This window comes from Cydia strobilella, chromosome 10 (assembly GCF_947568885.1).
Source record: "Cydia strobilella chromosome 10, ilCydStro3.1, whole genome shotgun sequence".
In the NCBI taxonomy this organism is placed as follows: Eukaryota; Metazoa; Arthropoda; class Insecta; order Lepidoptera; family Tortricidae; genus Cydia; species Cydia strobilella.
The window spans coordinates 3,941,426-3,966,028 of record NC_086050.1 but is presented as its reverse complement, the minus strand read 5'-3'; the positions used below and the strand labels follow the sequence as shown (position 1 = coordinate 3,966,028).

The 24,603-nt window shown below is 38.3% G+C and overlaps 1 protein-coding gene across 3 annotated transcripts in view; it reads left to right on the top strand.

The window, feature by feature from the left end:
• Positions 1–24,603, top strand: part of LOC134744582 (serine proteinase stubble-like) — a 187,040-nt gene extending 162,437 nt beyond the window's left edge. For 2 of the 3 annotated variants that reach the window (XM_063678438.1, XM_063678437.1), the window contains exons 4-10: positions 6,390–6,548; positions 7,142–7,552; positions 8,639–8,857; positions 14,655–14,847; positions 14,980–15,277; positions 17,987–18,136; positions 22,312–24,603. In XM_063678438.1, coding sequence (XP_063534508.1) covers positions 6,390–6,548; positions 7,142–7,552; positions 8,639–8,857; positions 14,655–14,847; positions 14,980–15,277; positions 17,987–18,136; positions 22,312–22,449 — 1,568 coding nt within the window. In that variant the 3' untranslated portion in view covers positions 22,450–24,603. Of the gene's footprint in view, positions 1–6,389; positions 6,549–6,590; positions 6,673–7,141; positions 7,553–8,638; positions 8,858–14,654; positions 14,848–14,979; positions 15,278–17,986; positions 18,137–22,311 lie in introns of those variants that run through there. The other variant, XM_063678439.1, reaches the window with a different exon arrangement.

Genomic DNA, 24,603 nt, shown 5'->3' with positions numbered 1-24,603 from the left:
TAATTTATAAACATGAAACACAATTTCCATAGTGATTTAGATTCCCCGCCATGACCTCAATGTTGGCGATACCCTAAAAAGGTGCGATAAAATTTCACATTTCTTAGTTTATTGTTATTTTATGACTATTTTCATGAATTACGCCGCGGCCTTTTAAACCGGTAGCCGGGCCCGCTCACAATATATTCTGAACAATTTATCGCTATTGGAAATAATTTCTCGATGAAAATCCAACAGAACAAAATACGACGTCCGTGCATCTTACCATTGAAAATGAGATTGTAAAACAGACTGTGCGATATGGCTGGTATTTATTGTTATTGTATTTGATAGTGCGAATCAGTAGCAAATCAGATTGCGTATTGCCGAGGATAACTAAGATATTTATTATGGTGGTTGGATTTTATTTACCATGACGCTAGTCGTAAAGACGATGGATCGTTATGGACCGCTACTTTGCGTATTTACCTACTTTGTAAGTACTTAACGAATCTTCTATAGGGATGTGACTGGTCCCAGTTTTTATGTAAGATGTGGTAGGGGAGACCGAGGTGAGTTGTGACAGAGGAGAGTAGTGACATTGTCGATTTATTGGAATCTATTAACTAATAACGAGCTAGCAATAGAATAGCGCGCGTTTGTTAGTTCAAGCTACTAGCTAACAAACGCGCACTGTTGCGAGTTGCGAGCTCGCTAACAGTTACGAAGTTCTAAAAAGTCGACAATGTCACAACTCTCCTCTGTCACAACTCACCTAGGTCTCCCCTACGATTTAAAATTTGCGTTTTTCACTCACATAGCTGGTCCTGCCCTAAGTGTGTTCTCAATAAATAGGGAACACTTTATTCTAAGTAGGTATGTGGTTCCTGCTCAATAATTCCGAAACAAGAACAAATGTGTCTTTAAGAGTCCCCGGCAAGCTCGGTTCTCCATAGAAAAGTAGTTACCATCTCATTTTAAAATGACTAGCTAGATTGCTCTGAAACGTTGTACTAACAATAGGATATGATATATCTAGATCTGTAATTAGTGTATGTAGCTTCAGATACAATAGTAAAAAAATACAGTGAATTTAAGTTTTTCATACAAAACTTGGTTTTGCTTTATTTCGTTTGTTTTATATACTAGAGCTATATAAACTAATTACAGGCCTAGATATACCTCATGTCATTGTATGTGCAAAGTTTCATTACAATCCAACACAGTTTTTAAAATGAGAACGAAACTCCGTTTGTATGGGAAGGTGAAATTCGGCCGAGCTTGCCGGGGACTCTTAATACCGAAGTTCTTTAAAAATACATTCGCAGGTCGAAGCTCAGACAAAAAAGGCACTAGAAATATACGTAATAATAATATTTATTTATTTATTATTTATTTTAAACTTTATTGCACATAAAAAGTGTACAACAGGCGGACTTAATGCCGTTATAGGCATTCTCTACCAGTCAACCATAGGGCTAAACAGAAAAGCGTCAAGGTGGGTGCACTGAGAGAAAAAAATAAAAAAAGAAACGTAACTTTTGAGCGAAGTAATATTAGAGTATGTACTCATCATATATCTGACATGAGTTTTTTTTTTTAAGTGCTGATCTTATAATTTTTAAACTTATAAACTGCATTGTAGTTAAATCAATTTAAAAATCAACAACACCGTATTAACTATCAACGGTCAGACGAAATAACAGTACCCTTACCATGAATCACTAACAGTGTCAACACTGTCATAGGTACTATGCATGCTAATATGCTTCTCGCTCGTACTGACATATTAGTGCGAGCGAGATGTATAGAAAATAAATTACGTAGACTGTCACTGTCAGTGACTCGTGGTACGGAGTTCGGGACGGGTACTAATATTGCTGCAAAACGTATATGATTTAAAACCACCCCTGTGTGTTAAAGCCATTTCGTTTCACGTCCCTAATCGTCTAGCTGTGAGCGAATCATAAAATATTCCAAGCCGCAAAAGTTGTGGAACGCTCCAAAAGTTTCCAGTCCTAAGTAAACGTTGGGTTTGAATTGGTCGGAGTTCTGTCGGTTTTAAACTTATTGCTATCAAGATGGCGGGTATTTCTGTAACTTCTTAATTTGCTGATTGCGGTTCAGTGCCTCTTCAAGAATTAAGGGCAGACTTTCGCTTGCTTCTGCCTTGAAATATTTGCGGAAATATTTTAAGCTCGAAGAAACTAAATTATCTACGTTTTAAATTTCTGAGTCTAATGGCCTGTAAAGTGATTTACATAATGGCTGTCATCAAGAACACACTTTTCCTCATAGACTTCCTTAAAAAGAAAATCAATCATTATTATCATTATAAACGTATATTATACCCAATGCCTCTAATTGGACATAAATTATTATTCCTTTGTATTCACAGAGATATGTTATGCCAGTACACATGAGAAACGACCCAGGTTCTGCTCAAAGACATACATTTCTAAGGGAACATAAAATTCCGCATTGTCTGATAACTCGTCGTTCGCACCCAATACATCTCCTTTATGTGTCATCTAGATCTTCATTTATTTGGAAGTTCCACAGTGTTCCAAATTGGAACATTGCATTGCCGGATTACTTTTGGCATGCGTTCGCGAAATTATGGGTGGCATAAAATAACCGTTAGTCACCTGATACCTCTATAGATACATTTTAAATGGTAGCCGAGGGAAACGCAAATTTCAACCATGTTTACGAATATGAATCAGTGCGAATTTCAACGAACAACTTACTGACATAATTCCACATTAACTGAATGTTCTAAAAGCGCCTCTGCAGTTTGATGTAATTGGGTTTTACAATATTTAATTTTATGGTTTCTGATTCAGATTATACAAGCACTTGCGTAATAGTTCACGCAGTTTTATTATACTTTGTCTTAATATGAAACCATTTTAACGATATTTAGTGAGTACTAAACCTTTAAGTACTTATGTCTACGAGTAACACCGAATTGTGGCCTATCCCATAAGTATCTAATGCTCTCAAATTGGAAATAAATGTTACTGAGGCACGTGACTCTTTTAGCACAAATTTTAAAACTTAATTAATTTTGATCAGTGTTATTCTGATGATCTTTGTTAATGTGATCTTAGTATTAAGCGACTGTGTTAAATATGATTTTTATTAGCACTAGTTGCAACTTAACTTTGATTGTTAGTTCAATCCTCCTAATTGATAAAATATCTATTGGAGATACTAAATTAGAGAAAAAAACAACCAAACTTAGCAATAAAAATGCAACCATAACATGAACAGTTTTTGTGCTAAATGTAGTTCATTGAACTTTATTCTAAACACAATCCATTTTAATATCGCAATTTTCACGTGTCGGCAACGTTTATCAATCTCACGTACAAGGCAGTTATTCTACAGCCTCAATCCGAATCTCCTTTTTAGCGCTGCTTTACGGTACTTACCTAGACTACCTAGATGCATCAGCTAGCCCCAGGCGCACAAACTACCACTTGAAATTTATTGTGCCTACCCTCTCCTTTTATTCCTGTGATTTATACCTAACAATAGGTGGAAACGTGCTTGTGACTTGTAGATTAGATTGTCTGCAATATTTCACTGGGGAATAAAATCCTTCAATAGACTTATATTGACCGGGATATAGACCGTGATAACCTTTTGTATTATTTGTATTCGTTTTGTCTTTTGTCAATATAAGTCTAGTGAAACTAACCGTGAATCATTCAAAACTCTAAAATCCCTCAATTTTGAAGCCGGGCTCCTTCAAGAAATGTAACTACTTACCTCACTCTTTTTAAGATGTAGCGAGTACTTACTGCTACTTTTGAGAAAGTATAAAACTGTCGCCATTGTTTTTCCAGCTTTGTAACTTTTAGTCATGTCTCGAAATTTCACGAGGTAAAAAGGATACTCATGGGATCATTTTAGTGTAAGTACATTTTTTTCTATTGCCCCAGCTTTTTTTTGGGAGGCAAGTTAAAGAAAAGCTCATAATAAAATTGTAATCAAAATTGTAAAACCTTTTTTGCTTTGTTAGGATCATCAGATCATCACTAATATCAAGTCAAACACTACTTTATTTTATTTAAAAAAAAGTTACTCTTTTTGTATCTTAGTGAGCACGTCCTCACATTTTAGGTTTTGCAACAGACGATTTCATATCGCTGTGTAATGAATGGGGTGGGCATTTTAGCGTATCTAATATATATATATCTCGGTTCATTTGTTAGAAAAATGGCTGTCCCACGTTCTCGAAGGCCGTTAGGCGCGCCATCTGTCTTCGTCATTTTTATGAGTTGTGGAATGAGCGTGTTTGTGCTGGCTCATTTGGTTTGGTTCAGCTTCGCGTTTGGGTTAGTTTTGTTTTATATAAGTAAGATTTTATATACCTAGTTAATGTCCGTGAGTTGAGTAATTGCGACTATTTTACATTTGTATAGTTTCCGATTGAAGATTCACACGCCAAAAGAATGCTTATGTTTAGCTAATATTATGTACTTAGGTAGATATTTGTTATAGTAAATAGTAACACACGTAATCAAAAAGGCTTATACATATACCATATTTGTACAGGTATTTTAAACCTGATACATTAAGTGGACGTGGACCGACCGGGACACCATGAATTCATGGTTTCATGGATCTTGTCAAAAAAGTGCAGGCCGTTTTTCAAGTCATGCGTCGCTTAATGATATAATCAATGTGCCTGCTCTCCTTGAGCTGACTGGCATTATTAGGGATGATGGCAAAAGGCCTGATGGGGTGTCCATAGTTTCTTGGAGCTTGTGACGGATGCTGGTGTGGGACTGTGGGATGCTACCTGCGTAGACACACTGGCACCGTCCCACCTCCAACGGACTAATGTAATAGCGGGCGAAGCGGCGAAAAGCGCCGAAATTTTAAAACGTAATAAATATAAGAGCCTCGGTAGAGACTACCATTTTGTACTATTTGGAGTTGAAACTAGGTCCATGGGGTCCCAGGGCGCACAAGTACGGGAGAAACGTACAAAAACTGCTATTTGTTGTTGATTTGAACTTGACCACTAAAATGTCAAAGAATTTTTTTTTGACACCATTTTTTTTCGGAAATCACCCACTTTATAGACTTTACGGCAATGACATTTTGTGGTCATTGTGTTTACCTACTCTGCTCGTAAAAAAACACTTTGTTAAGTGGTACCTAATTGATACACTACCTGGTTATTAAGGGTTAACTGAGTTTCAAAGAAATTCAACCAGTAACCCATCGATACTAGTCGGACGACATTGCGTATTGGATCCGTACCTTACCTTATATTTATTGATAAACACCGCCATGGCCCGGGGATATTAGTGCAAACACTTAGCCTAATAGCCCAGAACTGATATAATCTAGGATATCCTGTGCCGGTGGTTGTTATAGCCTATTAGCCTGGTTCCTGAGGAGCACTTGTTAATTTCATTACGGAAACTTGATTGAGGTATTGACGTTCATTTGGAAAATTATATGTTTTCTTCGATTAATTGTGATTGATTCTTTCACTACCAGTTTCTTAATAGCTTTCTTTCTTAATGCGAAAAATGCGAAAGCGTATAAAGCAAGCGACTGATTTCATATTACTTTATACTTCCTACGTTTTAATACCTAGCTGACCTAGCACAAATATTATACCTTAGTGTGTAGGTACTTCTATTTTTCTGTATTTGCAAAGATTGTCAATTAAAAGAATCGTATTTTAGTGTCAATTTTGGTATTGGTAATTATAATAATGCATGCACTACACTTACAGATAATACATTTTTATTTACCTACTTATTTCTTCGATTCTAGTATTCTCGTTTCTTTCGCTGGTTGCACGTGCAATAATGCACGTAATTATTCTTTGTTACTTCACTTTTCTATCTCCCGTGGCTTTATCTCATGAAACTTTCATTTTTGAAGTCAAAATTGGTAACATTAAATTTATTCAAAACTTTGTGAAATTATTCACTGGAGAGTAATTTTCCAGCATTTTTTTTTGTCATCATTTCCAACTTTTTGTCAACTTTCCGCGCTTTACACAGTTGCTCACATTTGTAGTTAAGTTACAGGAGTTTCGATTGGCGTATTCTATGAAATCAAATATCAAATATTTTTAAATGTTGTCGTTTGAAAAAAAAACCGATTTTGACAAGTATTAGCGCGAACCACGACATTTACCCGTTTTTTACCATCTGAGCTAGTTGTGGTAATAAATAATTTATATTGAACGTTCTTCTGCCTACTCATTTATAATTTCCCATACCTAATCATCTCACTACGAGCGTTTCCAACTCTGTTAATTTCCTCAACTAGAAACCTGTAGGTATTTGACAATTTTGACATTAAGAATTTGGAATGTGGGTGCAGGTTTTCTTAAAATCTTAACAATTCACAAGCCGCCATCTTGTCCCCAGGTTACCAAATGTCGCGCAAGGTGTGCACAGCGGGCGGGGCGCGCGGCGCGTGCATGTGGGTGCAGGAGTGCAACAGAGCGGGCGGCACGCACGCGGGGGTGTGTGTCGATGGCTTTATGTTCGGGAGCTGCTGTATGCTGCCGGACAGGCCTGTTGTCGGTGAGTCTACACCTACCTTAATAATCCGAGTTGTAACAGAGCGGGCGGCTCGCACGCGGGGGTGTGTGTGTCGACGGCTTTATGTTCGGGAGCTGCTGTAGGCTGCCAGACCGGCCTGTTGTCGGTAAGTGTACACCTTCCTCAAGTCACTAATCCATCCAGATCTTGCAAATGCACCGTGAATCTCTTGTATGATACTAAACCCCACATCGCAGATGACCGGTACGTCGCACTTTTGACTGCTGCTGCTCGTACCACCGGGTTCTGTAGATACCCATCTACAGTATTTCTTCGGACAATTTATAACTTACTGTGCGACAAAGAATTTAGTAGGTACACGATTAAAACAATTTGTACTTCACATTATTCCTATTGTATAACTTAAATAAAAAAGTAAACCGAGAATAAAAGCTCAATCAGCATGACATTCATGACTGGATCGAACCCCATTGCAATGAATGACCCCGAGTCACGCTTGGTTTGTCTATTAAACACCCAAAAAGCAAATTGAAGCCTAGTGACCTCTAAATTTCAAGGCACGTACTTACTAGCCAAACAGACCGGCGAAATAATAAAACAACTTGCATTTTCAGATACACAGAGCCCAGTTACGGTCACGGAGAAACCGTATTCAACGCCATCTAGCAGCCGAAGCACGACCACGCTTCCCCCCGAGACGACGCACACGATGGCTCGGCCTAACTGGCAGACCCAGCGCCCGTCGTTCATGACAAAACCGATAGATGGCGCGCCAACTTCCTACAGCTACCGGCCGCCAGAAATCCACCCTTCATTAGGAAATTTAGATTCAAGTAGCGAACAAAATAGTGATATAGTTAATAAAATAAATTATAACAGTGTAAATAAGTACCAAAATGTAAATAGGCCGAGCGAAGTGGAAACTAGTCCCCACAACAAGATTTCGTCTAGTCTTAGTAATATACTGAGTGGCGCGCGCCCTATGGCCGTGTCCGACCAACACAATGAGAACAGCATCTCTGCAGGTGAGTGTCACTTGTTAGTTTTATGTTTCGTTTGTAGATGGCGTTGTAATTAAAATTTGTTAATAAAATGGGGCTTAAAACGAGAAGTTAATGAGTTGTCTTGATTTCTGAATAGTCTAGAAAATTAGTGAAACAAATGCTCATAATTTACATACAGCCCAAATAAGGATCCAATATTTTTTATTAAAGGGGCCCACTGACTATCAGTCCACCGGACGATATCGGCCTGTCAGTTGTTCGGAACTGTCAAATTTTTGTTCCGACAGACCAAAAAGGCAACTATTAATTTTCTTAGTATGTAAGTACGAATTAAATATAAAATATAAAAACGGATTATATCGCGTATATTGAATTTATAATACATCCCGACGTTTCGAACCCTTTACAGCGTTCGTGGTCAACGGGTGACATCACGGACACCACCCACTCATGACGGGAGTCACCCGTTGACCACGAACGCTGTAAAGGGTTCGAAACGTCGGGATGTATTATAAATTCAATATACGCGATATAATCCGTTTTCATAGTTTTATTTCATAGGTACTACCTACTTCGAATGGATGGAAAATATCTTATTATGTAGGAGCACTTATTGGAGCGACTTTCGGTCACTACACAGTTAATACCCTAGTACACTCTCAACTCTACTCGTAGTCTAAGACCTTGTTCGCTGATCTTAGCTATTGCACGGTAGTACTATTAGTTATTCTGTGCTATTGCAACCACTTTACATCTCATCAGGCGTTAACAAACAAATATTAACTTTATTTTGTTACTAATACTGTTCACTATGGTTTCATAACTTAAGTTCGTACTTGTGGTGGTATTTAGTGAGTTTTGGTTGTCAGGTTGTCACCTGACAATCTCATAGTCTTATTAAACGCTTGACAAAGATACATAAGATACAATACAAATATTACTCACCAATATGAAAATGAACATGACATAGAAATTAAGCACATGACTAAAACTATGGTAGAGTTATGGTAGACAGGCAGTCTTTTCGCTAAGGAGCGATCTCTTTCAGACAACCTTATGGTAGTGGACGTCAATATATTTAAAAGTCACCCAAGTCTAATTTTCCAGCCCAATTCATGTCGCGCCCAAGCAACGCGAACACCGTCCACTGGCAGGCGACAACGCAACCCTCGTTCGTGACGAAACCGCGGCCATCTTGGGAGAAGCCGGCCAAGCCGAAACCGACCAAGAAGTTCACGACCACAGCTAAGCCGCATAAGAAGAAGGACCAGAATAAACCAGAGACAACGCAGGCGCCGTCGACTACGGCTGCCACTAACAGTCTTGGTAAGTAAAATAATATAGAATTCTCAGCAAGCACTCACTCCCTCGTTACTCACTCTCACTAAGAGCCGCTTAAGCGGGATGTGCAGCGCTTCCTTAAACAAATTCAATTCGACCGTATACTAGCCTCAGTGCACGCTGCTCAAATCCCTTGGAAGCTTAACGCCACGCCGCACGCCTCGCCAGACGCTTGGCTAGACGCTCGCCCCTAAAACTGTATACTTATAAAACCGACTTATCCGCGGCCATCTTGGGAGAAATCGGCCAAGCCGAAACCGACCAAGAAGTCCACGACCACAACCAAACCACATAAGAAGAAGTACCAGAATAAACCGGAGACAACTCAAGCGCCGTCGACTACAGCGGCCACTAATAGTGTTGTTAAGTGAGATAATACTAATACAGAATTCTCAAGAACTCACTCCCTGGTTAGTATTACCAGTTACTATCTCGTTACTCACCACTGAGAGCCGCATGACCGAGACGTGCAGTGCAGCGCTTCTAACGTGATATCCGCGGTCCAGAGCACGCACATGCATCCATCTTGCTCACGCTTACGCTCAGTGAAAGTAAGAGATGAACACGAACCTACGGGGCCTTAAACTACGGCGTCTTAGGTTCCTTTTGAAGCTAGACACCCAGCAGGGCGCTACTGAGACCATATCTACAAAATCTACGTTTGACAGTGGAGAGAAAAGGAAAACGAATCATATATTTTGCCTTCCTAACGCCTCAATTCCTAATTGGGTGAAAGACGATCATTGGTAAGAATTACAACAGATGTCCGTATGTATTGGGCAACGCGCTTGGACTTATCCAAGGGTGTCTGGATTGACAAGGATAAATAATTGTTTGCCACCCAGGTAGACTGTAAAATATCTTGCGTAAAAACTTTGACTTTTGTAAAGTTAGCAATTTATATTCGTGCAAATTGCGCAGTTCTTCTGTGAACAATCAAGGACTAGAAGACTACGTTCTAACAACACTATTTTAACGAAACAGCAATACAGACCTCTCGAACTTTGAGCAAGCCAGTGCTGATTGCGATGCGGGGTTCCGTAGTTCCCTAACACGCATAACAGCGCTATGTTACTTTTGAAAACTCCAGGCGATTGTGTAGGTACCGAAGTTGTTTTATTGTTAGGTGGTGGAACAGTTGAATCGACGCGTGAAAGTTATTTAATAAAGTATAAAAGTGTACAAAATTATGTTCTCCGAAAGTATCAAGCAATAAATCAATCGGTAATGAGCATTGGGACAATATTTGGTAAAGACGTGGGTAGTTCACTATCTGCTTTAGGCTATCGTGGGGGCTATAATCCGAAGCCTCTTAAATAATAAAGTATAAGTGTAAAAAATGTAATCATAAATTCTCCGAAAGCATCAAGCAATCATGTGAAGGCTTGCTTGATATTTTTAATAAATCGGTAATGATCATTGGGACAACATTTGGTAAAGACGTGGGTAGTTCACTATCTGCTTTGGGCTATCGTGGGGGCTATAACAAAAAGCCTCTTGTGAGAGTTGGCGTCTGTAGCTTACAGGCAGGCAGGCAGGCAGGCGCAGGTAGGTAGGTTGTAGGTGTGGCAGGGTTTACTGACGTTTAGGTAATGAATCATGACTCCTTACACTAACGTTGTTGCAGTTACTACTGCAGTGATGTTGTTGCAGCGTTGAAGCAGCAGAAAAAGGATGATACCTACTGACTGATATCACTGTCAATTTCTTTACTAAAGTATAAGTCAAATTTCTATGTCATTCTTTCATCGGTCAGTTCATTTAAGTTTGTATAGAAGCGATTAACTGCAGTATACATGAAGATGATTTAACACTTTTCCCGAATCTAAAAAGCTAGTTTCTTCGATAGACAACATATTGCAATTCCGTATAAACCCGTATGGTTTCTGACAAGGAACCCCAAAAAGTATAGGTATAGGTAGCCGCTTTGCCAAAAAGCTTGCATATGTTTTCGATTCCAACGCTCCCGGTGATGGCACCATCGTACTGTAAGAGCTGTTCCCAACTTAGCTCTTTGCACACACAACACTCATTTAACCCAAATAGACCTTTATACAGGAAGTAATAAGAACCATTTTAGAACAAAATTTAAACAATTTGGGGAGCAAACGTGTAGTCACTTGTTTTCAGTTGGTTTTGAGCAGATTGTTTCAATGTTTGAGGATTTCGTGTAGGTATCTAGTCAGGTATTTGAACTCAAGTAATTATGGATAAAACGTTCTGTTTGCTTTTCTCTTGTAGGTACATTTGAACATTGGAATTGTCCGGTTTGAGACTGAACGGTTACTGACACAAGTCATAGTTGTTTTCTGTTGCAATGTCGCAATTTGAAGTATTGTTCAGGTAGGTAAGTACGCACTTATGCTTTTCTCTTGTACTTTTGAACATTGGAATTGTCCGGTTTGTGACTGAACGGTTTCTGACACAAGTCATGGTTGTTTTCTGTTGGAATGTCGCAGTTTTGAAAAGTGCTGGTAGGTAAGCAGACACTTATGATACCTACATACCTCCTAATGAACTAAGAAACAAATGTTCTTGTTTATTACAAAGCGAGGTAACTAAAACAAATGAAATAACAATAAAATGAGTATCGATCTAAAAAAAATATGATTTTGAATGGCTTTTAATGCCTATCTCACTCTTGATGGACCGCGAGCCAGGCGCAAATTTCGTCAGTCATCGCCTCCCGGGCGAAAACTCGTATAGTGGTTAATGGCTATGTATGATGAACCCTCGTGAACGTCAGCTGCCGCTCCGTTGGTGGGGTGAGGAATGGCACCTACCGAAACGCGTAACACGGTCTTTCCACCGAAATACGACCGGCTGACAATTTGTTTTATTAACAATAGCATCTAAACTATCATCTGACAAAGTATCAAACGGGAGGCGATGACGCCGATGACTGAAAAGAATTTTCTTTTTTACATGTTCATGTGACCAGTTGACGGTCTTTCCACAGCGATACAATCGGCTGACGATTTTGTTTACTCACAATAGCATCTAAACTATCATCTGACAAAGTATCAAGCGGGAGGCGATGACTAAATTTTTTTTATAGACTTTATTTGCTGCCATTCCTTAACCCACCAACGGAGCGGCAGCTGACGTTCACGAGGGTTCATCATACATAGCCGTTAACCACTATACGAGTTTTCGCCCGGGAGGCGATTGGTCATGGAAATCTGTTCCTGGCCCGCGGTCTATGAGCAATTTAACCTAATGGTAATTTTCTAAACATCTTCTAAGGCACCAATTCCTTGATGTAAATATCCACATACAGATTAAATGGGTACTTAATTTGGAGCTCTTAGGTACTGTATACTTAGGTCAGTCTTTGTCGTTAAAAACAAAATTCCATTTACTTAAGTAACCCACCAATAATAAATAGTAGATTGTACAACAAGGGCATAACGCGATCCATTGTTAAAGTAGCCGAGGGTAAAAATCGACATTTATGCCTGAGTTATACACTGCTATTTACTTAGATTGTGAGTAAAATATACAAAATATCCAATATTTTAGGTTATTTTTACCGTATTTATTTTATACTAAAGAAAATTGTACTTGGGGCGGTCGGGGGCGCGGGGCACGCCGGGCGGGCAGTTTGTATGGCAGTTTTTAGACTTTATTGGTAAGTCAATACGGATCGTAAATAGATGATTTTAATTTATGCACTAGAGCTTTAAAAGCGATTTTATGTCGTCTACGCACGATTTAAAGTCGAACTTTACGAGCATGAGTAGTGAAAATATTATTTTAAACTGCAGCTGCATTATTAATTTACCAGAAATAATATTACATCATCAATCCGTTGATGGCGTCATTCCATTTTGGAATGAAAACTCAAATCCCGAAGGAACCCAATGCTCGTTAATATTCGGCAAGCTCATTAGCGGGAATGCTCATGCAACAGGAAATATAGGTATAATACAGAAGTACAGTCAAGGGCATAAATATATATATCGATTCCCAAAGTTTCAAAAATATGTGTACGCTTACACCTTAGACAAGAAAGTCGTGTTCACATATTTTTTGAGCCATTTATGCGGATCGATATTTTTGCCTTCGACTGTACTATCGCTGCCAATTTGAAACGAAATTAAATATCTACTTTTCAGAAAAGGTTTTTGTTACTTTATACTATTTTTGGTAAAAAAGAGCAACCTGTCTCATGTCTCATAGTAAGTGGTTACGGTAGCCTATTAGGATGAACTCCCCGTTTAAAGAATCTCAAGCTTTAATTTAGGAAATAGTTCTAGCTCTTTGAGCGCTGATGCCTCCTAATAGTCCTATTGGTGTACTAAGTACAAAATTTGCAGGCTAACGGAATGAGCTTGAGATCTAATCTCTGTATTGCATGCTCGGCGGAAATAGGAATTACCTGAACCCTATTACATGAACGAGAACATTATGTACTAAATGGTTTAGAAATTTGTTGTTGGCTGAAACTATTTTGGCAATCTGGAAGAAGGCTTTTAAAGTGTGTAATATGAAAAATTTTTTTATAGGAATGTATAAACTGTAATAGATGTCATATATTAAAGAAAAAGTGACGAAGCCCTCCAGTGGTGAAGGCCGGATTCGAACCGGCGTCTTTAGCTATCGCGGCTAACGCCATGAACCCCTAGGCCACCTCGCCACGGCGGTACCCGTCCCAATTTCTCGACTATATGCCATCTTAGTAAGACTAGGCGTCTTTGACCAACTCTAAGGGCAAGCAGTGCGCGCTACCACCTCCTATACGAATTCCTTACGGAATTACGATATAGCGAGAGAGACTGGTGCTGCCATCTATGAACAAGTTTGGGAACAAATCAAATTATTTTATTAAAAATATGTTTTATATTTAATATATGACATCTATAATTTATAATTTAAATCAAAATATTTTAATAAAATATAATTTTATTTGTTCCCATAGGAACGTATACTGTTTGTCTCAATAAATACCTGCATATATAATAATATATGTTTGTCTAAATATTCATTTTACTGATTTTGCCAATCCAACAACCAACATCCAATCAACGTGCAGCGCAAATTCAACCGTGTTCTTCTAAAACATATAGGAATTTTATATTTGGTCTAATAATGTCCCATGGCTAAGAATGAAAATAAAAGTTTTCACTATTGATATCGATAATCTAGTAGAATAATCTAAGTTATCTACGATAAGGTAAAAAGAACTTAACACGTTCGCGGACGGTAAGTGACGTCATGTGTCATAGGATATGTGTATAGTAGATGGTAGATTCAATGTTATAGGCATGTTATAGGAATTCGTAGATAACTTATATATAGCAGTAAGCTGTCATTTATGCGTTCATTTCGCCCAGACATGTCGGCACAAGTATTAGTGCGAGCGAGACGTCCGCGCGAATGTCAGCATATGAATCCAATAATATAATTGGGATGGCCACGGTGTCGGTTTTTCGTCCACACATCAAAGGTATTGCCATCTCGCTGGTCCAGCGCTGGGCCATCGCTGGGCCATCGTGTAGAGGAGCCATAACCATTGCATGACCTTCTCGCTGGTTCAGCGCTAGGCCATTTTGTAGAGGAGTCATGAGACTGTTAATAAATTAAGTACCTACCTTTCTTTTTAATTTGACAAAAATGTTAACTGCCAATAGGGTCGTTGAGTCACTGTAAATCAGAATTAATTTTTAGTCAGGTAAAAAAAGGTATGCCTAAAGTGACTTGTACATACGACTACTATTCATAAAAACCATTCAGATCATTTTGTGTCTATTTCATATCCACATTCTCTTGGTGTTTCCAGAATGCGGCGTCACAGCAATGTGGCCGCGCCCAGAGATGAGGATAATGGGCGGCAAGGACTCCAACTTCGGGCGGTGGCCGTGGCAGGTCTCGGTGCGGAGGACGTCCTTCTTCAGCTTCTCATCGACGCACAGATGTGGTGGAGCCATCATCAATGAGGGCTGGATTGCTACTGCTGGCCATTGCGTTGATGAGTAAGTTTTTGTTTCTTCTTTAATTTCGAAACATGAAATATGAAGTTGTGCTACCATAAGTCCTTATGTTGTAGTGCTTTCCACACTGGCCGGTTTTTTGCCTTCTTAATATTACTTTTTATTTTTCCACAGCCTCCTAACGTCCCAAATCCGAATACGAGTTGGCGAATACGACTTCTCCTCAGTATCCGAGCAATTCCCCTTTGTGGAGCAAGGCGTGGCCCGGAAATCCGTCCATCCAAAATACAACTTCTTCACCTACGAATATGACCTGGCTCTGGTCAAACTGGAGTCAACGTTGGTGTTCGCGCCGCATATCTCGCCAATTTGTTTGCCGGCGACTGATGATTTGCTGGTGGGGGAGAATGCGACGGTGACGGGCTGGGGAAGGTTATCGGAGGGTGGAGTGCTGCCGTCTATTTTGCAAGAGGTAAGCTGATTTATTTCATACGGTGTTTCTTTTTGTCTTTCGGACTCGTAGACTGAGGGTCGTGGTCATCACCGGATGATCAACACAACACACAACTTCGGTTCATCTACTGATCGGTACTCTTTAATTAAAGAGTACTGTTATACAGGATTTCAGTTCACTACCGATCAGTATATTGCAGTTGTAATTACTACTACAATATTTAAAAAGGAACTATACAAATCACAAATCTATATACTTATTAATTTCTTCATGACCGACGTATGTTTTCTTATTATAGGTATTTGCGTTACGTTTCGAAAAAAGATGATCCAATAATAGGTGTTACATAAGTATATCCGATAAAAGCTTCCCTTGATTTATAAATAGTGTACGGAAATAATTATTATAGTGGCAAACTGAACAGAGAAGAAAATAGAGTCGTTATTATCTTACAAACTTTTTATGATTTAATGAATAATTTTTTTATAAAATCAATTGCTATGTATATCGGTAATGAGATGTTACATATATTATGCCATTTTATTTAGTTTACAATTCTCACACTTCATCGATAATATTTTCTAGTTTCTACCCATATACAATTTTCATTTACTTCATAGATACGACAACATAATCTGATGTTGTCAATTTAGACAACTTTTTAGTGTTTATAATAATATATCTAGAACGTACTTTTGTGTTTATTATACTCGTACCTCGTAGTCTATAGTGATAATTGATAATTGAGAAATAATATGAAAAATTATTAAATATTGTCATTTTAAAACTTTGGCACTACTCGATGAAAAATTGTATGTTTTAGAGATACAGAAATCATTCCTTTAATCATAAAATTTATCTAGGCGACTCCATTGCCCTTTTTGTCCAGAATGCCACCACCTGTCCGTACGCTTTTTATAAATATCCTCCTTTGATCCTTTTCGCCCACTCCAGTTAAGAAAACAATATTAGGAAAACGTTTTCAGTAATAAGACTTATATTTTAGGATAATTCTTGTAACAGACAAATGTGTCGGTTATATTTTGTTTTAAGTATGCTTTAGAAAAATTACTTTGTAGTTACTTAATACTTTAATTTACATCTTTGGGACTATAGTCCAGACCCTCTTAAGTTACCTCTCAAAGTTACCATCTTATGGATTGCCGGAGGGACTATGCAAATGGATCGCTAGCTTTTTGTCCGGCAGATTCATACGAGCCGTAGTAGACGGAAGCTGCTCCGATAGAATGGACATTAACGCTGGCGTTCCGCAAGGTTCTGTGCTATCCCCAACGCTGTTTTTGCTGCACATCAATGACATGTTGTCTATCGACGACATTTATTGCTATGCAGACGACAGTACTGGGGATGCCTATTACACAGGCCGTGCCAACATCCCTTGTTCTGTGGTGCTGGAGAGTCGTGAAAAGCTTGTGTCGGATATTGAGAGCACTCTATCCAGAGTTTCGGTATGGGGCCGAGACAATTTAGTGCGATTCAACCCCACCAAGACACAAGTTTGCGCGTTTACCGCTAAAAAACCCCATTTACTGTGGTCCCTCAGTTCGAAGGCACAGCCCTTACCATGTCGGAGAGTATTGGGATCCTCGGTGTCGACATCTCCAGTGACGTCAAATTCCGTAGCCACCTGGAAGGGAAGGCTGCACTGGCATCCGAAAAACTCGGTGTGCTCAATAAAGCGAGGCGATACTTTACTCCGGGGCAAAGACTGCTGCTATATAAATCGCAAGTCAGACCCCATATATGGAGTACTGCTGTCACCTTTGGGCAGGAGCACCTGGATGCCAGCTTGGACCCTTCGACTCGGTCCAAAGGCGCGCTGTACGAATTGTCGACGATCCCAAACTCACAAGCGGTATTGAACCTTTCAGTCTAACGAGAGACTTTGCCTCCTTGTGTGTGTTCTACCGCCTGTACAATGGGCTGTGCTCTGAAGAATTTTTTGACATGATGCCAACGGCCGCTTTCTATCACCGCACCGCTCGCCATCGGCAGGGCGTTCATCCTCACACCCTAGCACCTAAATGGTCGCGTACTGTGCGGTTTAAGAGGAATTTGCTCCCGCGTACGCTTCGGCTGTAGAATGAGCTCCCTGCCGAGGTTTTCCCGAGGGGCTACAGTATGGGGTTCTTCAAAAAAAGGAGTGTACAGGTTTTTAAAGGGTCGGCAACGCGCATGTAATATCTCTGGTGTTGCAGGCGTCCATAGGCTACGGTGACTGCTTACCATCAGGCGTGCCGTATGCTTGTTTGCCACCGTCGTGGTAGAAAAAAAAAACCCTCATAACCTCTTACGCCTTGTCATAGCTATGGGACGTATATAGACTGGTGAAAATGACTAATAAATAAATCTAAATGTTAATGCAGGCTATGAAGGTATGTATTCCCCCTATAGCTAGCTATTAGGTTTTTATTTTTCTTAAAAAGCAAAGAGATAGGTGCGGGCTGAAGAACAGCGCTGTGCAGGCGCCAGACTCGCGGCACAAGCTGAGTACCGAGCCTATTGTCGCAAATAGCATTTATAATATGTTAACTACAAATCTAAATGTCAGATACATATATATAGTTAGTTCCTACTTGTATATGTACTTGTATAATACTGCTATAAGTTAAGCTTATTGTACCTATTACTGTTTTTTTATTGCGACAACAAATTACTTTTTTTATTTATTTTTTATTTATTAATATTACTCTTCAATAATTCCAGGTCCAAGTGCCAATAGTATCGAACGACCGCTGCAAGTCCATGTTCCTGCGAGCTGGCAGACACGAGTTTATTCCTGACATCTTCCTCTGCGCCGGTCACGAGCGAGGGGGACACGACTCCTGCCAGGGGGATTCAGGGGGACCACTACAGGTGACATTCTGACTATAATATTATTCATACCTGTCCCTGTGGTAATACAAGTTCATCATCATCTTTCTCGCGTTGTCCCGGCATTTTGCCACGGCACATGGGAGCCTGGGGTCCGCTTGCCTACGCCTAATTGGCGTAGGCACTAGTTTTTAGCAAAGCGACTGCCATCTGACCTTCCAGTCCAGAGGGGAAACTAGGCCTTGTTGGGATTAGTCCGGTTTCCTCACGATGTTTTCCTTCACCGAAAAGAGACTGGTAAATATCAAATATGATATTTCGTTAATAAGTTCCGAAAAACTCATTGGTACGAGCCGGGGTTTGAACCTGCGATCTCTGCATTGCAAGCCGCACGCTCTTACCGCTAGGCCACCAGCGCTCAACAAGTTATTTTGATAATATATTCAAGAGCCTTGCTGTAAAAAAATAAAGATGATGTCAAGGCCATTCTCAAACTTCTTTTGACAGGCCTGCGAAAGTATATGTGACGTTTGCAATTAAAAGGTACCACATTGTCGCTTACTATAAGTACGAAAATTGCTTGTATCTTTATACGAAAAACCTGTCAGAGCGTCCTTATGGCAAGCGACAATGTGGTACCTTTTGCTTGAAAACGACACATATAGCGCTCTCATTAAGTGTCGTAGATACGTATAGTCTGCGTCATCTCAAATGGCTTTTTCGTCTAAGACGGTAATCTGTTAAACAAAAGCCATTGTCTCTTTTGTGCGACCGGTTGGCCATTGTGTGCCATTGTGTGTGAGCGCCGCACCCGCCGTGGCACGCGCTGACACACAATGGCACACAAAGGCCGACAAACAAACGAAAAAGTCATAACTATAGCAAGTCAAGACTAATAGCTTTGCTGCATTGTTGTTAGTTTTGTGCTAGGGACAGCTGGTAGTAAACTAGTGGAATGCGTATGCTTGTTGTAAATTGATTCCCTTGCAAATCGTCTCTTAAAAGGAAGGAATAAGACAAGCGACGAAATTACAGCCACATAGACACTGAATATTTGTCCTCAAAGGAAACGTGAAATAGGAAACATTACCAGCCATAAGGAATATGGGGACTTGTAAATTCAAATTCATTTCAGATTTTGAGAAACAGTTTGTTTCCTATGGCTTAACTAAACAGCAGTTGTGAAAAGTGTTTTGAAAATTACTATTTAACCTAAAAATACTTTCATAAGCAGCTCATGTGAGTCGACCAGCAATGAAATTTTCCAAGTTAAAAATAAAAGACATGAAATGCTTTTTGGCAAGCGAATCGAAAAAGTCATCAAAAACGTCAATGGAGAGAAGTGTCCTTAACATTAAGTTATCAAACAGAGTTAGAAACAGAGATTATAAGAAGAACAAAATTTATAGATGCGGCGATACATATACTGAAACAAAAATACAATTGGGCAGGGCACATAGCGAGGATGAAAAATAACAGATGGACAAAAACAGCAACAAATTGGAATCCAAAGATTGGTAAGAGAAAAAAAGGCAAACCAAAAACAAGACGGGAAAAAGACCTAATAGAAACAATAGGAAAAAACTGGAAAGAAATGGCAACAGACAGACAAAAATGGAAAAAAATGTTGGACAAATACTTAAATATAATAGAAAAAGGCGATTCGGAAGAGGCCTAGGTCAAAAAGACCTTACGAATATGCATATGGAAGAAACATACAATAAATATTAATAATTGTTACATAAAATGTCAACAGTTCGTATAATAAAGGCTTTAATAAAATAATAATAATAATAAATAAGTAAACAGCAGTTGTGGAAAGTGTTTTGAAAATTACTATTTAACCTAAAAATACTTTCATAAATTTCGCAGCTCATGTGTCGACCAGCAATGAAATTTTCCAAGTTAAAAATAAAAGACGTGAAATGCTTTTTGGCAAGCGAATCGAAAAAGTCATCAAAAACGCACTGAATGCTCCGAACATGTAGACGTGATGGATGCGCGGATGAATGTGCGAACGCTGGGCTGGGCATTTACAATCGATTGTAAAAATATCGGTGCGCTCAACCGTTTCACAATTTAAAAAATATATAGGTGAAGGGTATTTTTGGTATATGCCTAGAGGGTTTTCATATTACACAAGCTGATATTATCAAAGAGAGGACACTTGTATATACGTCTAACAACTTTTTTTTATCTAAGCTCGTTTGCATTTTTGCTGGCATGGATTTTCCATGTGCGCACTTCGAAATAAATACTATGGGACGATTAATGAAGATTCTATTGTGTCTTTTTGAAGACAATATACGCAATTACGTATTAATAAATATATAAAATAATACACCCATTTTGTCGCAGCAACTGCCGCGACTTAAGAATAATAATCCCTAATGAATACACAAACAATAGGTTTTTTTTGCCTGTTACTATGCCTGTCACTTTCGCACTTACATACTTGTTAGAACGTGACAGGCATGGTGATAGGCGATCAAAATGCGACCATGCTACAACCGCTGGATTTGAAACCTTCCTTCCTTCAAACCTTCAAACCCTTCAAACCTTCAAACTCTTAGAATTAGTAAGTCACTACAGAGGTTTAGGCAAAAATACGAAAATTAAATGTAACATCCTTTAACATTGTGGTTTTATAAACTGCCCCGAGCTTTTGTCAAAATTTAAATTTAGAGTACGTTTTAAGGGGCCCACTGACTATCAGTCCGCCGGACGATATCGGCCTGTCAGTTAGAACAACAATTTGACAGTTCCGAACAACTGCCAGGCCGATACAGTCCGGCGGACTGATAGTCAGTGGGCCCCTTTAGATATCCTCCGAGAAACTGTCCTAGGCTCTAATTCCCCCATCCCAAGACAATACGTAAGTTGCATAACAACTATAACATAATTGATATGTTTTGCACTCCTCTAAACAAGCTTACTTAAACCGTAATAGATGGATACAGTCTAAGGAAAAAACGTGCCTCGAAAATCACAAAAAATTTATTCTCGATCAGATGGCGCCACTACCTTTGGCCTACTCTCGTATAGAGGGCGTTGACGGTTTCGTTTGTTATTTAACAATTTTAACGCATATCTGTTAAAGGACATGGGTCAAATCATATAAAAATAATTAATGAAAATAAAAATAAAACATTTATCCATATTTAAATACATTTTATCGTATTTTTATAAATCTTCATTTTTAGTTTTAAAGTGTATCGATAGATGGCAGTGAATATTCTGTAGTTACAAAATTTACTATGACAGTACCTCTCTATCTTATTATATCCCTCTTTGCTAAACGTCAGCTTCACAAAATTGTAGTTAGTAATTAGGTCGTACCTAATTAAATTTCGTTTGGTAATTTTAATTTGCATGCAGTGTTTACCTCAATTTTATTTTACGTCAGTGTTACAGTTACTGGTTAACCAATAAAATAAAATAAAACATACATAAAACCCGTACACTAGACATGTAATTGCGGTTAGAAGAGGTACGCTACCAATAATACGGCTCTGAAACTAATTAGTCACACAGGAGACATGTTGTCGGGTCCTTCATTTGACTAGATTGCATGTTCGTCTTACGTTCCTGTCTTGTATGCAAGCCTTTAATGTTCCATCTTGTTGCACATGCATAAAGGGTATATAAAGACATTTGATTGTGTGCGCTCCGTACATGATAAATATTACAGGCTTAGTGGGCGGACGTACAGTCTGTATCAATATTTCTTTATTTATAGTAAGGGAGGGGTAGTGGGAAGGTTATTTTACATAACAGTTTTGAATGATTCACGGTTAGTTTCACTAGACTTATATTGAACGGGATATAGACCGTGATTACCTTTTGTATTGTTTTGTGTTATCGGGAGCTCATAAACAATACAAAAGGTAATCACGGTCTATATCCCGGTCGATATGTCTATTTATTTTACATTTCAACGTATTGTATGTCCCTTTACTTACCTGTCACAAACTGGTATTCATTTTTCCAACACGTGTATGAAAGGACGTGTGTATCGCAAGAATATTTTATCTTTTTATCAAGCGAAATAAAAATAGAAGAATTTTTTTTATTATCTAATACCTATCCGCGACCGTCATAAGCCCGTTAGATATGATTACATGTCACGAAATTCACATCGGTATACAATTAAATCTATAAAATTATGATTTTTTTGTACAATTTTTCCAAGTTGAATTTAACACTCCTTTGTCCAGGTGAAAGGCAAGGACCAGCGGTACTTCCTAGCCGGCATAATAAGTTGGGGCATCGGGTGCGGCGAGGCGAACCTCCCCGGGGTCTGCACCAGGATCTCCAAGTTCGTGCCCTGGATCCTTCAGACCGTGAACTCTTAGGCCCGGTGCGAACGGGACGTCGCTATACACGTGCTGTGAGAGGGACTCACAAGGTATCGGTGTGATAACCGGGTTAGTTTGAGAACCAATTAAAACTTCGCCAGGTGCGGTGTTTGAAGCGAAGCGGACTTTTAAAAAGAATTTACCTAATAGTAGGTATTGGAATTGTTGAAAAACCTTAGGTACGTATGTTGTTTGGACTTCAATTTGAAAACCCAGGTTCACTGATTAAATAGCGAATTCTGACAGCGGAATACGAAAGGTTAAGTTTGTTTCTATATCCCAGATGCGTTGTGTTGCCTGATGTTTCTTGTATTTCATAAACAGTACTAAATATTTCGTGTATTTAACTACAGCTGGCTTTAGTAAGTATCTCGGATATGGAAACAGAACTTAGGTGAATAATTTTTGAAGAATAATGAAACAGGGTAGAAAGAAGTGAGATAAAACTCTTTAGAAGAGATTTTGCTGTTATTTGACGATACTTTGAAAGAAATTTTCAAAATGAGAATATTGTATCCATTGTAAAATTAGACATTAAAAACACGCCTAGAATTCATGTTTAACAGGTATTTTAGGAAATAAAACATGGAAGAAATACAACTTACTCAAAATGACGATGAAATACGCTGAAAGCGTTTCCTGACGCAAAAATACAAAAGGAATTGACGAAACGAAAAGCGAATGTGCAGTGCTAAGTTACCTTCAAAAATGTTGATTTGATTCAACGTTTTGTGAGGCGTTTTATAGTCTTCTATATATCGATCTCGACTTTTGAAGATACACAAGATTTTAATAAGTAAAAGGATCTTCTGCATTTTCGAAGCTTGAGATTGGAAAGAGCTGACGGTTATCGTTTCTGCGATACTGTTTGAGACTGCTTGCTTAAGTCCAAACTTAAAAAAAGTCTGTAAAGTCACTAGAAAGTCTGGAAACACATTAATAGATTATATACAAGTAAACTTATTAAAATAAGACTTATTCTAATTTAACCTTGATGTTAGTCAAGTTCAAAATGAAGAACTTTCGTATTTTAGGTACCAAAGTTATTTCGTCCTAGACAGGCGAGCATTAATTTAATGTTTATTTTAGTACTTACTTTCAATATTATTTCGTTATTGTTTTGATTTAGTATCGTTTGTTAATAAATTGATTTCTTCAAGACATATTGGGAAATTGTCGGTCGGTTCGTTAATTGTAATAAAAATATTTTACAGACGATATTTAACTAAGGACTTAAGACGAGCATCGTCTTTAGCTCTTAAGAGTAAATTAATAAGCTTTGGACTATAATTAACGCCCTTATTACTGCTTGTTTTCGAGGCTTTAGTATTTATTCCTGGCCTTCATTAGGAAGATTAATTGAATTATCTTAGCTATAACCAGCTTAAAAGTTACAAAATTAGATATTTTGATCTTGATTTATTCCAGATTTCTGCTAAAATATTAATTTTCCTAAAGTGGACCACGAGCGTTTTGTTAAGTTTTGTGTAAATATGTTTATTAATTTATTTATAAGCTGAATAAATTCTAATAATAGAAGCATTTATTTTATCCACATGTAAATACGTAAATTAAGATTTTGTACTCTTGCCTTCGTTTGCATTAAGTTTTGTTTTTAATGCAGTATTACTTTATACATTGTTTTTACTTTTTGTAAATATGACTCAAAAATAGAACACAAACTTTTGTATGATTTACTTTTATACTTGGCATGTAATATTAGTGTACTTTTTATTGTATAGGTAGTTTTACGCAACTTATTTACTTATGTTGTTGAATATGAGTTAATCGACTTTTTGTTGTAACTTGTTCAATTTTACTTGCTGGATTGTCTAATGCCAGAGGCAGCAAAAAGTTGATTGTCTTTCTTATGAGTAAACTTAGGTCAAGTGGGGTAAACAGGAATACATTTGTTTTTTCTCAGATAAAAGACAAGTACATGCTTGTTTACCTCTCTTGATCTTAAATGTGAAAATAGTTAACCAAAACACAATTTTACGCTACGCTTGAGGAGTAGGTTACGAATGCTTAAGACGTGATGTCCTTTTAAGATACTATATTAATTTTGTTTAAATAGTTTATGATGTTGTTGACTTCATATTGTTCATTTGCACAGTAAATTTGTTAATGATTAAATATTGAAATAATACA